The sequence below is a fragment of the Engraulis encrasicolus genome, chromosome 3 (genome assembly GCF_034702125.1).
Source record: "Engraulis encrasicolus isolate BLACKSEA-1 chromosome 3, IST_EnEncr_1.0, whole genome shotgun sequence".
Lineage (NCBI taxonomy): Eukaryota > Metazoa > Chordata > Actinopteri > Clupeiformes > Engraulidae > Engraulis > Engraulis encrasicolus.
Window position 1 is genome coordinate 26,606,480 of NC_085859.1, and position 17,109 is coordinate 26,623,588.

General features: G+C 44.1%; 1 protein-coding gene across 1 annotated transcript in view; it reads right to left on the reverse strand.

The window, feature by feature from the left end:
• Nucleotides 1-420: 420 nt before the first annotated feature.
• Nucleotides 421-17,109, reverse strand: part of LOC134445916 (protein unc-13 homolog B-like) — a 65,602-nt gene continuing 48,913 nt past the window's right edge. Inside the window, exons 25-34 of the mRNA XM_063195075.1 lie at nt 12,085-12,173; nt 11,693-11,839; nt 8,818-8,941; nt 8,193-8,237; nt 7,409-7,480; nt 6,699-6,846; nt 4,499-4,555; nt 3,678-3,764; nt 2,351-2,510; nt 421-810 (exon numbers count right to left, since the gene is read on the reverse strand). Coding sequence (XP_063051145.1) covers nt 525-810; nt 2,351-2,510; nt 3,678-3,764; nt 4,499-4,555; nt 6,699-6,846; nt 7,409-7,480; nt 8,193-8,237; nt 8,818-8,941; nt 11,693-11,839; nt 12,085-12,173 — 1,215 coding nt within the window. The 3' untranslated portion in view covers nt 421-524. The remainder of the gene's footprint in view (nt 811-2,350; nt 2,511-3,677; nt 3,765-4,498; nt 4,556-6,698; nt 6,847-7,408; nt 7,481-8,192; nt 8,238-8,817; nt 8,942-11,692; nt 11,840-12,084; nt 12,174-17,109) is intronic.

A 17,109-nucleotide genomic window follows, 5' to 3' on the forward strand; every position in this document is an offset into this window, starting at 1 on the left:
AGGTCATTAGCCCGGCTGGTCATGTTTCGGACTTGAGCTAGACGAATTCCTTGGATAAAAGTGTTAAGTGCAGTGTAATGTAATGTAACAAAGTTAGGCTCAAGGTTGGACTCAAATTCCCAAGGTCGTCGGCATCACTCAATTAATTTGCTCTCCTTGTCGGGCAGCACCTCGGACTTGAGCTCAACAAACTTCTTGTATGAAAGTCTTTGCTAGAGTGTAGCGTAATGAACTTGGCGGCTCAAGGTTAAAAGGTCATCAAGGTCACAAGGCTCTCCTCATCTTTCCTCCTTGGCGGGCCGCACCTCCGACTGTGATTCAAGAAATTGCAGCGTAGCAGTGTAGTGTAATGTAACAAGGTCAGGCTCAAGGTCACAAGGTCATCAACCCTACTCAAATCATCTGTCCTCTTCGGCAGGCCACACCTCAGACTTGAGCTTGACAAACTCCTTGGATAAAAGTGATCAGTGTAATGTGATGTCACAAGGTCGTGCTCAAGGTCACAAGGTCATGGTCACGGCTGCTCATCTGCCCTCCTCGGCGGGCCGCACCTCGGACTTGAGCTTAACGAACTCCTTGGCGACTTCGTCGTTGGGCCTCTGCGAGAGGATGCGCAGTGCGGTGACGCCGGTCTCGTCCATGCCGATGCGCGGCCCCATGGGGCACCAGCTGACGGAGCTGCGGCGTTCGGCCACGTCACGCAGCTGCAGCACCGCGATGCCCACTGTGCGGTCCGCACGGCCGAAACAGTAGTCCTTCACTGTGATCTGGATCTCGTACAGGTCGGCCTTCAGGCCCTTGCCCAGCACACTGAGAGCGGGGGGATGGTGAGGTGGGGTGGGTGGGATGTGTATGTGTGAGAGAATGAGAGGAGCAGAGAGAGAGAGAGTGTGTGTGTGTGTGTATATGTGTGTGTGTGTGTGTGTGTTTGTGTGTGTGTGTGTGTGTGTGTGTGTGTGTGTGTGTGTGTGTGTGTGTGTGTGTGTGTGTGTGTGTGTGTGTGTGTGTGTGTGTGTGTGTGTGTGTGTGTGTGTGTGTGAGAGTGTGTGTGTGTGTGTGTGTGTGTGTGTGTGTGTGTGTGAAAGAGTGAGAGAGGACAGAGAGAGGAGGAAGGGAGAGTGAAAGACCGTACAAGTGTGTGTGTGTGTGTGTGTGTGTGTGTGTGTGTGTGTGTGTGTGTGTGTGTGTGTATGCGTGTGTGTGTGTGTGTGTGTGTGTGTGTGCGTGTGTGTGTGTGTGTGTGTGTGTGAAAGACAGAGTGACAGAGAAAGGAAGAGGAAAAAAGACAGGAAGAACAGGAAATGAAAAAGAAGACCGAAACACGAAAGGTCAGAGTGCAAGAGAATTATAAAAGCACAAAATCCCAGACGACAAATAAAGAGGATTTAAATAAATCCTCCAATAAGTAAATAAGCTCCCAAGAATGAGACCATTAGTGATGGGAAATGTCAATACATTTAGAAACCTTTTACATGTATGTACAGTATATGGATATTTTTGAAAATGCATTGGTTTTTGCCTCGCGTTTACACATAACCAGAGTTCAAAACTATTTCAAAATATCCCATTTAGAGGGATAAAGCACACCCATCACAATGGAGTTTTTTTTAAATTGTTATCCACATGTCGTGCTTTGACGTAAACGGATAAAAAAATATCCAGGTTTAAAAACATTCACATGTGTGTAACTAGCACCTTACAGTCAACAAAACATTTAAGATGAACTTCACTAAAAATGCTTTAGACCAAAAAAAGGCTAATGGCTTTCAAACAGGTTCTGACGAACTTTGATATCATTGCACATACAGACTGTTTACATTGTATGTGTCCATAGTAACAACTCATAGCAGACAGTGCACACACATCCAACTCTGGACGTGTACATATGACTGTGCAGAGTAAAAAGTCCATCAGATAAATTAATCAGAAAAAAAGTATACAGTACCCAAATACTGCAGCTGGCCTCAGTGATTTTATTTGATAAATGAAATATTGTTTGTGAAATGAGATCCCACTTGTTTGTCAACTGAAATCGTTACAAAGAGCAGTACCTGTATGTGGGTATACTTGTTTTCTTTTTGAATTATCTGATGGACTTTTTACTCAGTACCTGTACATGTCCAGAGTTAAATGTGTATGCACTGTCTGCTCTGAGTTGTTATTGTGGACACATGTAATAACAATTCATACAATACAAAAATAAGAACTCCTTCTTCTATTCTGCTCTATTCTGTTCTATTCTATTCTATTCTATTCTATTCTATTCTATTCTATTTGATTCCATTCTATTCTATTCCATTCTATTCTGCATTAAAATGTATTGTATCCTAGAAGTCCCAGGTCAACTCACAAGGGGAATGTCTCGTTGAACTTGGCCGACCAGCTGTTGTTCTTGGACTTGGTCTGGAATTTGCGTTTCTTCTCGGCGAGCAGCGGACCCACCAGGTTCACCTCCACGAAGGGACGGAACATGCCGGATGTCTGCCACTTCATGTCATTGATGGCTATGACTGTAGGATAAACACATAGGACAGGTGACATTAAATATAGTATGTCTATAAGTGGCATTAATTGTTCTAAATCCAGAGGTCTGCCACTTCATGCCATTACTGGCTATGACTGTAGGACAAACAGATAGGACAGGTGACATTAAATATGTCTAAAGCCCGATTCGGAGGGGATAAATATTACCCCCGGACCTCTGTGATTTTTCGTGGCGCATTCGGACGGGATAAGCGAATGTCTGTTATTCACTCAATTCACAGACATTATAAGGCGGTGCAAACGGCGCGCATATGGACATGGGGCATGAAATTAGACCAGGACATAATTATTCCGAAATACCGGGTGTCCATAGGTAATAAAAGTCCGAATCGGGCTTATAAGTGGCATTAATTGTTCTAAATCCAGAGGTCTGCCACTACATGTCATTGATGGCGACAACTTGGGGAAACAGACACAGACATGTCTCAAACAGGTGACACTGAGTATGCTGTATGGCAAGTGTCATTAATTGTAATAAAATCAGACATCCGCCACTTCATATCATTGATGACGACAACCAGATTCCAGTGTGCCAAGATCCACACTCTTATCTCTGGGTGGAGGAGAATGTTTTTGACAATACTGATTCATGAATGGAAATGAAAGCTGATGAAAAAGTGGATTCTTGTTAGAAAAATAACAGTGGAAATCATACAGTAGGTTTAATTGGTTAGCGGCTAAAGTCTAAAAGCAAAAATGTATTTGCTTGCAGTAATGGGCTAGCTTTTGACACAGCTAACACAAACAAAAAGGCTGAGCAGTAAAAGCCATGCAATGTGACTGCAAATACAAGTGCTTGTTATCTGCGTGTTTTGCAAGGCAGAGCACCAAATGAGATGATTTGAAACAGCTTGCACAAAAAACCCAGTCTGCTGACCTATTGGTGAATAGTTGTCACAGTGTGTGTGTGTGTGTGTGTGTGTGTGTGTGTGTGTGTGTGTGTGTGTGTGTGTGTGTGTGTGTGTGTGTGTGTGTGTGTGTGTGTGTGTGTGTGTGTGTGTGAGAGAGAGAGAGAGTGTGTGTGTGTGTGTGTGTGCATGTGCATCTTTTTGTGCATCAGTCTGTACACGTATGTGCCTGCTTGGTTACGAGCGCACAGGCATGTTTGTGTGTGTGTCTCCTGTGTTGCTCACCCTTGACGTTCAGTTTCTGCTCTGCAGCAGGTGGCGCCATATCCACTTGGATGATCGCCTCTCCCACCGAACGCTCCACTCCAGCCGCTATAGTGACGGGTGAGACAGAGAGTTTGTATATAATATAATAAAATATAATACAATACATTACAATATAATATAATAGAGCAACAAACTTTGTCAATAAATCTCAAGGTAATCAGGATGAATTTACAATGTGTCTAGATCCATAATAAACATAGCATGCCACAGTTGGTTTGTGTGTATTATGGTTTTGTAAATGGTTGTGTAAGTGTAACTGTATGTCTATGGGTTGTGCAGTGCATGGTGTAGTAGTAGGGACTTCCATCTTTCTAAATGATGTCACAGTTGGCTTGTACATATTAGGGGTTGTGTGTATGAGTGTATGCACTATATCAGTTCAGTTCAGTTTACTTTATAAGGAACCACGTACAATTAAAGGATGAGAGCAGACACTGAAAACAGTAAGACACAAACGTCAATCACAAGGAGTTTTGCTGAGAGCAAGAAAATAAAAATGTTCTTGTGCTTGACCTTAGTGTCTTATTCAGTGTGCGAACCTGCTCTCACCCTTGAACTGCTCTTTTTGGGTCCACAAACTTGCTTATTTCTCTAAGCATCTTGAGTGCAACAATATCCTTGCTACCATGTACTGTACAATTAAAACATTAATGCTGCCATTTCATGCATTGCACCAGATGTTAGCCTCTAGATAGTTTACATCTGTGGTCCCAGGCAGGACATATCATATGTTGGATATGTGCATAGTTTGTGCAGTGCAGGGTGCATTAGTTACTTACGTCTGTCTGGCCGGACCTTCTCATTGGGCACGATCCTAATGCCCATCCCATTATGGACTAAAGCAGAGCAGGGAGAGCACACGAGAGAGGAGAGGAGAGGAGAGGAGAGGAGAGGAGAGGAGAGGAGAAGATAGGAGGAAGAGGAGAAGGGAGGAGAGGAGAGGAGAGATGAGGAGAGAGGAGAAGAGAGGAGAGAACAGATGAGAGGAGGAGAGGAGAGGACAGGAGAGGAGAGGAGAGGAGGAGAGGGGAGGAGAGGAGAGGAGAAGAGAGGAGAGGAGAGGAGAGGAGAGGAGAGGAGAGGAGAGGAGAGATGGACAGCAGGTTAAACACATGTCAATGTGCTGCTCAATTGATGTGAGCAAATTGGACATATTTGTTTCAACAATCTATAATAATTGTGGAATCACATAATTGCAATATAGACATAGTAAATTTAAAAAGTGAATTTATCAGTTCTTGTATTTTTTTTAGCTGATTTTGGTCTCCAGAGGGGGCATCGCTCAGGGCACCAACCATTGTAGGGCCGCCATTGTATGCGCCTGTATGGTCTGTGTGCTCAGGGGTGTCATTCAGAAAGGCCCCATGCATATAGAAGGTTTTTTTGGGTAATAAACATGGTGTTGTGAGGAGGGGCAAGACACTGACAACCAACCACACCAGTTATTTTTTTGACCGTTAGCGGTTTCCAACAGTCAGAGGTGGAGTTGTGCGCAGTTAGTTTCGCGCAGTCATGACAAAACAGAAATTTAGAACCCATGTATAGGGGCCCCACAAACAGTCTGATTTATGAAGATATACAGCTCCAGGCCTTTTTATTAGAATACCATGAAAAAGTTTATTTATTTCCATAATTCCATCAATAATGTTAAACTGTCATGGATTGTAGATTCATGGCCCAGTTTTTTAACTATTCCAATCATTATTTTTTTTTCTTTTTATATACGTTGGCCTTCCAGCTCAAAAAACCCATGAATTGGGGAATTCGCATTATTAGAATATTGTTACAAAATCACATTTTTCTTCATCAAAATTCGGGTCACATTAAATCAGTTGAAATTTGGTACTTTCTACATAACATGCAATGGTCAATACTTGGTTAGGACATTCTCTGTCTTCATAATGGCCATGATGCGTTTAACATTGAAGTCAATGGCAAAAACAGTGCATGGGAGTTATGGAAGCCCAGATATCCTTGATGCTTTGCTGTCAGCTGTTCTTGTTTGTTGACCTGGTACCCCACACTTCACTCTTCAATATACCCTGTAGATTTCCATGCCACGTTTTGGCGCTAACTCACCAGTTTAATTCTAAATAACCAGAAATGAAACCCCATTGAAAATGAATGGGGTTTAATTTCTGTTGAGTTAGAATTAAACTGGTGAGTTAACACCAAAACGTGGCATGGAAATCTTCGGGTATATTGAAGAGGGAAGTGTGGGGCACCAGGTCAACAAACAAGAACAGCTGACAGCAAAGCATCAAGGATATCTGGGCTTCCATAACTCCCATGCACTGTTTTTGCCATTGACTTCAATGTTAAATGCATCATGGCCATTATGAAGACAGAGAATGTCCTAACCAAGTATTGACCATTGCATGTTATGTAGAAAGTACCAAATTTCAACTGATTTAATGTGACCCAAATTTTGATGAAGAAAAATGTGATTTTATAACAATATTCTAATAATGCGAATTCCCCAATTCATGGGTTTTTTGAGCTGGAAGGCCAACGTATATAAAAAGAAAAAAAATAATGATTGGAATAGTTAAAAAACTGGGCCATGCATCTACAATCCATGACAGATTAACATTATTGATGGAATTATGGAAATAAATCAACTTTTTCATGGTATTCTAATAAAAAGGCCTGGAGCTGTATGGTTGGATGGGGGGCCCAAAATACATAAGGCCCAACATTTGTGTGTGCTACCCTGGATGTTGACTGGCCACAAAGTATTGTTAGTAATACAGTTCAATTGGATCTCTACGCATCATCCCTCATCCTGCAGGTGCATCACAGTAGGACAAATGTGCACTTGAAAGTAGAGGCTGGAGCACACCGCATCTTAGTTTTTAAGTGTTTATTATGTGCAAACACCCGACTAACATTTCAATGTTTCAACACCTTGTTCAGAGATTAGGATTACAACAATTATTGTAATATGTAATGTAATATTGTGTTGGTTTGTGTTCTTACTCTGAGCGTGTTGAGTGGTGACAAAGGTCTTGATGAGGGAGTCTGTGCTCTGTGTGTAGAGTGACAGGGCGTATCGCAGGGAGGAAAGCTCTGTGCTCTTCTCCAGGTAGGCCTTCTTTAACCCGTTACCTCCAGCATGGAAGAACGCCTGCCAGACACACGCACGCACACACGCACGCAAGCACACACACGCACGCACGCACGCACGCACGCACGCACGCACGCACGCACGCACGCACGCACGCACACACACACACACACACCAGTCACCACATGCACACTTTAGTTAGTGTTGGAGTTAACATCTAAAGGACCCACGCACACACAGCAGTCCCCATATACACATTTAGTAGCGTGGCTTGATTATGTGCCTGGATAACATACATGAGAGGGGAGGAGGGAGTACAGGAAGAGAGAGAGAGAGAGAGAGAGAGAGAGAGAGAGAGAGAGAGAGAGAGAGAGAGAGAGAGAGAGAGAGAGAGAGAGAGAGAGAGAGAGAGAGACAGAGAGAGAGAGAGAGAGAGAGAGCTAGATAGATAGATAGATAGATAGATAGATAGATAGATAGATAGATAGATAGATAGATAGATAGATAGACAGATAGCTAGATAGCTAGATAGATAGATAGATAGACAATGTAAAACATGCAACACAAATACTTCAACAAATAGACACCATTCAGTAGCAAGTCTTCCCATGAGCCTCCTCACCTTAATGGTGTCCAGAGCCACCTCCATAATTGCACACTGCCGTGGCGACAGGCTTTTAGCCTCCCCACCTCCCTGGAGAGAGAGAGAGAGAGAGAGAGAGAGAGAGAGAGAGAGAGAGAGAGAGAGAGAGAGAGAGGGAGAAGAAGAAGAAGAAGAAGAAGAAGAAGAAGAAGAAGAAGAAGAAGAAGAAGAAGAAGAAGAAGAAGAAGAAGAAGAAGAAGAAGAAGAAGAAGAAAGAGAAAAGAAGAAGACGACACCAATTACCTGCCATCAAAGAGCAGTGCGTCTTCACATGAGGTGAGTAGCTGCAGCTGTGTGAACTTCTTGCTTAATGACTATACGGCTTAATGAGTGTACAGTACAGTATCATGTCGTGCAGCAACTGTACGATGCGGTAATGTCACCATTATACTGTACTTGGAAACTGGGCAGTTTAATGAGGCATGCTTTAAAGTTTAATGTCATGTAGTACAGTACAGTATAGCACTAGCTGTGGTGTAGTACAGCATCATAGTGTACGATCAGATCGGAGAGTTTAGTTGCTTCTTCAATAAGTGCAAATTAATAACATTGTAATGTGGTGCAGTGACCGTGTGAGTCCACCATTATGCTGTTCTTTGTGATTGGAGAGCTGTATGCATATGATGCAATGGGGTGCAATGTGGTGTAGTGAGTGAATGGACATCACCGATACAGTTCAGGGAGAGCTGTGTGCATAATGACTGCATGGTGCAATGTGGTGTAGTGAGTGTTAAGTATGGACATCATCACCACTGTGCTGTACCTTCAGATTGGAGAGCTTGGTGGCAGCGGTGAGAAGCTGGGCACCCTGAGGACAGAGAAACACAACCACAAAAAGGACATTAGAAAAATAATGTGTAATTAAACGCTAAACCCCTGTGTGGTACAACTACCCTTTTTCGGTCATTCACTCTGTCTGACCTGTCTGTCTTTGCATTGGACATCATATAATCCAGAATTAAAGCTATCCCAATATCATTCAAGTCGATTATTAAAGCTCTTCCTCTTTCTTAGCATGTCAATCATGACAACTGCATATCCACACGAAGAACATACTAGTTTGTGTGTCCATAAAATCTAATGTAGCTTGTCCACATCATGTGTCAATGACATGTAAACACCACTAGAGGGCCTACATGTACACAAGTAGCTCCATACCGTAGTCCTATCAAGTTACAGTTAAAACAACCAAGAAAGTCTTTGGTCCCACTATAATACAGTGGAGCTATTTATCTCTACCTTAGTGTGTGTAGTCTGTGTGTGTGTGTGTGTGTGTGTGTGTGTGTGTGTGTGTGTGTGTGTGTGTGTGTGTGTGTGTGTGTGTGTGTGTGTGTGTGTGTGTGTGTGTGTGTGTGTGTGTGTGTGTGTGTGTGTCTCTGTGTGTGTACCAGGCTTTCGTTGCTCTGAGGCAGTACGATGGTCTTCTCCATGCCAATGAGGGTGATCCTCCACAAGTCCTTCAGCACTCTCTTCAGCACCGTCTTCTCACACATGTCCGCAAACATGCTCAGACTGAGGACACACACGCAAATCAACACAATCAACTTTTCAGTGATGTCACTGCGGCATGTAGCAACCAGTTAGAGGTTCAATGTTGAGATGACACCTTTTATTGCGTTGCTTCCTGCATATATACAGTATACAGGTTGGGTGTTGCGTGGGAATGGAAGAGGAGGGTGGCCGTTGGTGGCACGCACGCACGCACGCACGCACGCACGCACGCACGCACGCACGCACGCACGCACGCACGCACGCACGCACACACACACACACACACACACACGGTTCATAGTTCATAGGGACTCTTTTTGAGCAGTGTTGCCTGACGACAGCATGATTGACGCCGGGTTCACAAGATGAGTGGACATGAGAAGATGCCGGCTTGGTTATCAATGAAGTTCAGCGGGTGAAAAATAGTGTGCTACTGTCCCAACAGCATTACTGAAACAAGTTGCCCCGCGCATCATCATCTGAAGCATAGGTTAGAGTGAGCCCTTCCACTATATTGTGGGTCCTCTTTCATGGACTAAATCAAGTTTGACAGTAGTTACTACGATTAGCCTTCTAGGGAAGCAGTACACACATTAGTAATAATTGTAGAATATTAATGAAGGTATTAGATTTGTATCTTAACGCAGTAGCTCACAGATGATTTAGCATGTCTTGTAGACTACGAGTAGAAAAACTATACAATAACCAAATCAAAATGGAACCCTGTACTGTAGGCCAGTGTTTCCCTACCAGGGGTACGTGTACCAGAGATACCCAAGCACACCTCAGAGGGTATATGGAGAAATGTTGAATAATAACAAAAATGTGGAGTGTAGTCACATTAGGATAGATAAACAGATATATGTATGGAGCATGAGTGATGGGGTACTCATCATAAAAAAGGTTGGGAAACACTGTTCTAGGCGGTTCATCCTTTCCGAAGTGCACCTGTACAAATGGCATAGCCATATGGAAATCTCCACAGTAGCAAGTCACTGCTGTAATTATGGCAAGGATAATAATAGCTGAGAAGGCGTTGGTGGCACTACCTCTAATTAGTGAGCATCTGCTAGTGGAGGTACAGTACGTTACAGTAGGTGGAGTGGAGTAGTACTACTAACCCCCATAGTAACTGACAATGCCATGTATGACAATCTATAATTGCACTACATTACACTTAGCTGACGCTTTTATCTAAAGCGACTTACAGTTATTTATTGGGTATTGGTTCCAGGCCCTAGTAGCCTGGCAAACCAGCGCCACCCGCTGGACGCTGAAATTGTTCAGCTACGAGTGGGTCTGGCCTCGGATCTGAGAACGTTTTGAACACTGTGCCCTGAGTCTGGCAAAACCAATCACAACGCAGAGATTTGTTTTGAATCAAAGCGGGCGGGGTTTTGAGGGAGCGACAACGAAGCTCGCAACACCGTTGGGAAAGCACATCAACGTCAAAGATCGCCGATTGGTCAGAGCGCCGGCACGGTTTGAAAAAACAACAGGTTGTTCTCATCAACAATCTTTGAAGATATCGTTCATCGGGGCCAGACTAAATTACTCCGGTCTCACATTTAGGCTGGTTTATCAGGCTAAGGCCCTAGAGTAATGTGGGGCTAAGTGTAGGGAGGGAGTGAGGTGTAGGGTTGGGATTCAAACCTGCAACCCTCTGATTTTAAGTCCACCTCCTTAAGCAATTAGGCCACGGCTGCCCCATATAGGTATAACAATCTATACTAACATCAGATATATAATCTGTAATAATGGCAGGTGAGGCGTGGGTGGCTCTTCCTCTAATTAGTGAGCATCCTCTAGAGGAGTCACTGTGGTAGCTACTACCAACCGCGACCACCATAGAAACTGTCAAAGTCATCTGCCAATGCGCCTGCACAAACTACCGGTACACACAGCACTGACATGCTTGCCGGCTATGCAAAGCTTGTGCTGGTTTATTTCATGGATAAGCAATACATGATTGACTTTTGCAAGCTATTTGTTGAGGAAAGTCAATTTATTAACTTTTACAGATATTTCAGTGCTTGGTGTTGTTGGAAAAAGGTGAAACACACCTAATGTTCCAGATGTACTTCTGTTTGTTTCCTGATGCTTTTAGGCAAACTGACATTCAACATAGTAATTCTGTTTGCTACTGCTCCCCTGGGGTGCCAGTTAGGCTTCCCCCTTGCACATGTGAGGCATACATGCAATTCCATTTGCTGTGGTGTGTTGTGTCAGAATGACAATGGAAGTTTCATAGTGGGTCTAGACCCAAGTACACAAGGCAAAATGACTAGTGTGAACAGGTTCAAAGATGTCGGCTGCAGCGGTCATGCTGTCATGCTGTGAAGAGCAGTGTGTTCGTGGTTTACAAGGTGTTGTGGAACTCCATAAGTATTACAAACTACAGTATTGTGGTGTGTTATGTGTTTGGAGCTTACTTGGTGTCTAGGGACTACTTCAATAACTGGCATGAGCGCAATACTTATGTCATAATTTCAATCGGGATGGTGACTGAAGAATAGTCCCCCAAAAATTGTTGTGGCTAGGCTGACAGCGGGGAAACTTTATTGTTTTCTACACGGAGGCGGGCCATCAGTGAAATGTGAGGTCACAAGCACAGACCAAGGACATGAGTCTGCATATCGGAAAGAACACAATGTGTTCTATTGCTGGACTTATTTGGCGTCCATGAGTGACATAAACTAAGATGTTTAAATATAAAACAGTGATTGACATAGGCTAAGACTGTTATGCTGTCACAGGGTGTGCTTGGCTTACGTGGCGTCCAGGAACTCCATGAGTGGGCGGAGCACGTTGTCAGCGTCTGCCTCGGCGGAGTTGCGAGCGTTGGCGTTCAGCGGCCCTTTGATCTGATACAGCAACTCCCCCACCTGACGCATGCACACATTGATCTTGGGCTGGAAGCTGCAATGCAACATGGGGGACACACGTTAGAGTCATGACTAGAGGAGGATGATGAAGATGAAGAGGAAGAGGAAGAGGGGGAGGATGATCAGAAGGAGGAGGAGGAGTGGTATGTTACCAAGTGGTATGAGATTGGCAGATTATTAGATAGAAAGCATTGGCACGCATGCACGCACGCACATGCGCACGCGCGCACACGCACACACACACCTCAGCCGCTTTCACCAAAGCACAAGCAAACTCACCTCCTCCCAAACATGGCACTCAGGTTGTCCAGTACCGTGTTGAGCTTCACCTGCAGATCATTCAGCATCTCCCCGGCTTCGGGATCCAGCTGCAGACATGACACAGACATCAAGACAGCACAGGGACATAGATCAACACACGGGACAGCATCAACACAGCAGCTCTCTCTATTGAACTCTCACGTTGTTTCTGTCTGTCTCTGTCTCTGTCTGTCTCTCTCTCTCTGTCTCTCTCTTTCTCTCTCAGCAGTGAGTCAGATGCTGTTGAGGAGAGGAGAGGAGAGGAGAGGGAGGAGAGGGGAGGGGAGGGGAGGGGAGAGGAGAGAGGAGATGAGAGGAGATGACAGGAGAGGGGAGGAGAGGAGAGGAGAGGAGAGGAGAGGAGAGGTAAGAGGCGAGAGGACAGGAGAGAGGAGAGGAGAGGAGAGGAGAGGAGAGGAGAGGAGAGGAGAGGAGAGGAGTGGAGAGGAGATAAGAGGAGATAAGAGGAGAGGAGTGGAGGAAAGGATAGGATAGGAGAGGAGAGGAGGAAAGGATAGGAGAGGAGAGGAGTGGAGAAGAGAGGAGAGGAGAGGAGAGGAGAGGAGAGGATAGGGGAGGAGTGGAGTGGAGAGGAGTGGAGAGGAGAGGAGAGGAGAGGAGAGGAGAGGAGAGGAGAGGAGAGGAGAGGAGAGGAGTGGAGTGGAGAGGATAGGATAGGATAGGAGAGGAGAGGGGAGGAGAGGAGAGGAGAGGAGAGGAGAGAGGAGAGGAGAGGAGAGAAGAGGAGAGGAGTGGAGTGGAGAGGAGTGGAGAGGAGAGGAGAGGAGAGGAGAGGAGAGAGGAGAGGAGAGGAGAGGAGAGGAGAGGAGAGGAGAGGAGTGGAAAGGAGAGGAGAGGAGAGGAGAGGAGAAGAGAGGAGTGAAAGGCAGCGGAGGAGGAGAGGAGAGGTAGGATAGGAAGAGAATGTGTTCCTGCCTGCCTGTGTGTGTGTGTGTGTGTGTGTGTGTGTGTGTGTGTGTGTGTGTGTGTGTGTGTGTGTGTGTGTGTGTGTGTGTGTGTGTGTGTGTGTGTGTGTCTGTCTGTCTGTCTGTGTTGTGTGTTCTGATGTGTACTGTATAGTATCTGTGTGCGCACGTGTGTTCACGTTTGCAGGTGAAGAGTCGCAGGAGTCAGAGGTGATGTTGTGCTAGTTTTGTTGATCTGATGACCTTTTTCCCCAGACAACTGGGCAGCATAACAACCCTACAAGCGCTCTGAGGAACACCAGCTGAATACAATGAGCAATATGAGTGCTAACGGCACTTTTGGATAACAGCAATATGAGTGGTACCGGCACTTTTGGATAACAGCAATATGAGTGCTAACGGCACTATTGGATAACAGCAATATGAGTGGTACCGGCACTTTTGGATAACAGCAATATGAGTGCTAACGGCACGATTGGTGACAGCAATGTGAGTGCTAACGGCAAGATTGGATACTGTCACAGCAATATGGCTCTTCCCAAGAGAGTTCAAGGTAGAGCGTGGCAGAATCAGATTTAGAATACCTGTGCCTTTTATTGATTATAGTACTGTTTCCATCCCTTCCTATCATTGTATGTACGTATGTCATTGTCATGAAAAGCTCCATATAAAACCGATTTATTATCATTATTATTGTTACTTCATTGTGAATTTCATCAACCTGTGATTTCCTTTCCGCACACCTCAGTTGGCAGGTATGTTGGAGATGACCCATTGGTGGCTAACCAGAAAAACTATAGAACTACCGCACACTGACCATTTTTTATCAGACATTTTATACACAGGGAATTTCCTTAATTATTAAATACATATCCACAAGAGCTGAGTCATGTGAAGATCAACCTTGTGACAAGGTTGTAGGTTTTTTAAGTAACTGTATAGCTTTCTCTGCAAATTCTCACCAACAAGTGAAAAAGACAAAGTATTTGTTAGATGGAATACTTCCATTCCATTCTGCAATGCCATTCCATTTCTGCATTCCACCCACTTACCCATTAAAGTACATTTAAAGAATGTTATTTCAAGTTTTTTTACATACTATACTGTATAACAGCATGCCACAAGCATTTGACATTCTGGATATATGAATATACAGTGTGGTGACTAGGGCTGGGTATCGCAGCCATGTTCCTGTATCGATTCGATTTAGATTCTCAGGGCTTTGAATCGATTAATCACGATTCAATTTGATTCGATTCGATTAATTCCGAATCGATTCAATCCGTTCCCTTCTTGGTGCCAGGATTTCCCCCAAAAGATGCTGTTGCCTATTTTTATATAAAAATGTCAAAGGGCTGTGGCTTGACAGTGTTAACAGATTGCTAATTTGCAATAAGTAGGCCTAGGCCTAATTGACTACTACCTACTAGGTATTTTCCATAGACCTAAATTAAACAAAAAGAACAAAAAGAAGAAGAACCAAAAAAACGATTTTGTGCCCTGTGAATCGATTATATGAATTTCGATTCGATTCGATCGATTATCGATTAACTCGATTATTTTACCCAGCCCTAGTGGTGTCTCTACACTCGCATACAGACACGCACGCACACACGCACACACACAGGTAAATGCAAGTATACTTCAACACATGGGGTTTCTGGTGACACAACTAGACTTCAAAGTAGATGATGAGAGAAAAGGGGAGGGAAGATGAGAGGAGAGAAAGGGAGGAAAGGGGAGAGGAGCTGAGTGGAGAGAAGAGAAAGGGAGGGGAGGAGAGAAAGGGAGGGGAGAGAAAAGGGTAAGGGAGGAGAGGGGAGGTTGGGCTACCCGCTACAAGAGGTGATAAAACAGTGTTGTATATGCATAGTGATGACGGCCATGATGTTGTGCTTAATGTACAGGGTGAGGTAGAATAGGGAGACCATTTTAAATGCTCATGTCTTGGATTATAAAAAGAGACAGTAGTACAGGCTGTCTGTGACTAATAAATAGAATATCTTTTTTAGAAGTAGTTCAAATTCAGGAGTTAATGGGGATGAGCAGGGATGGAATTAGTAAGAAATAAAGGTTGCTATGATACCAGTGGGACTGACACAAATACACAATACAGCACAACACACTGCACAAATTGAAATTGCTACACTTCATTGCCACTGTTACTGTGTACGATGAAGTCTAATGAATTTAAGCAAAATTTTAATTTAATTTTCAATTTAAGTCAACTTTTTGGCCCGCAACTTCGTTCCGAATTTTGATTTTGACCCTCAGTCAATTTCTGTTTGACCACCCTGGCATAGGGTATGTGCAAAACAGCAAGGGATTATTCTACATGTTCTATATATGTACTATTCTCTACCATCTCTCTCTATATGACTACTGTATCTCAATTTTTCTCTCTCCAGACAGTGAGTCAGAGATGGCTAATCTGCCACTGTAGCAGGCAGGCGGCGAAACAGAGTGTGTGTGTGTGTGTGTATGCGTGTGTGCGGTGCATGCACGGATGTGTGTGTGCGTCTATGTGTGTGCGTGTATGTGTGTGTGCGTGTATGTGTGTGCGTGTATGTGTGTGTGTGTGTGTGTGTGTGTGTGTGTGTGTGTGTGTGTGTGTGTGTGTGTTTGTGTGTGTGTGTGTGTGTGTGTGTGTGTGTATGTGTGTGTATATGTGTGTGCGCGTGTGTGCGCGCTTGTGTGTGTGTGTGTGTGTGTGTGTGTGTGTGTGTGTGTGTGTGTGTGTGTGTGTGTGTGTGTGTGTGTGTGTGTGTGTGTGTGTGTGTGTGTGTGTGTGTTTGAGTGTCTGTGTGTGTGTGTGCAGTGTGACAGGCTCTGGAGAAGGAGCGAATATCTATGCGTGATGTGATGATGTGACCTTGACCGCTACTGTAAGCCCACCTTCTTTGTACCAGCTGCAGCCTTCTGAGCATGCAAATCAATGGAAGAGGGAAAAGGAAAAACAGAAAGACAAGAAAACAGCAAAGGAATGGATGACATGAGACAGAGGATAACTACCAAGGTTTTTCGAACTGAACGGAGGAGGATTTGAATGGAAATGAATGACAAGGTTTGATGAAGTGAAATTGGGATGGCACTTTGTGCAGGAGGATGGTGGCTTATTACTCAACTGGTGAGGTATAAATGATTAAAAAAGAACACGTAATACACACACCTTGGTTCCTTCCTCCTTTAAATTAGGAAAATGATGGCATAACGCAAAAAATAAATGGACAAACAAAAAAACAAAAATGTTTCCAAGCATTAAATATACACAGTATGCGAGTATGGGAGTTTGTGCCATGTAATTCTAAACTTTTGCCGGAAAAAAATCCACATAATAGTGTCAAAAACAATACCCCATGGGATATGGAGTTATACATATTGTGTTGTACCTTTGTTAAACCGAGATTTTTTTGACATGCGCTAAAACATTTTATTTGTTGTTGTTACTTCCATACGAACAGCATCCTTTCTGCATTTTGTAACTCATGCATAACAAAAACAACCCACCCACACCCACACCCACACCCACACCCACACACACACACACACTGCCCTAATTTGAGACATTTTCCCCAGTATTGTCCAGTCAAGCTTGTCAAATATTGGTCTGCTCATTACCAAGGCTTGCCAAACATCTCAGGATATGCACATACTCAAGAACTCTCTCTCTCTCTCTCTCTCTCTCTCTCTCTCTCTCTCTCTCTCTCTCTCTCTCTCTCCTCTGCATCTCTCGCTTTCTCTCTCACTCTCTCTTTCACACACACACACACACACACAGAATCTGACAAGGACAGACAAACAAACTGACACACACACACACAGAAACACCAGAGAACACACATACACACAGACACTATAAGCACCCACTCACACCAGTCAGTGCCTATAGACACGATTCATCACAACACACACACACACACACACACACACACACACACACACACACACACACACACACACACACACACACACACACACACACACACACACACACACACACACACACACAAACACACTCACACACACACCTATGAGAGGTAACTTTAACATACCTCCTGTTTCTCCTTTTCTTTCTCCT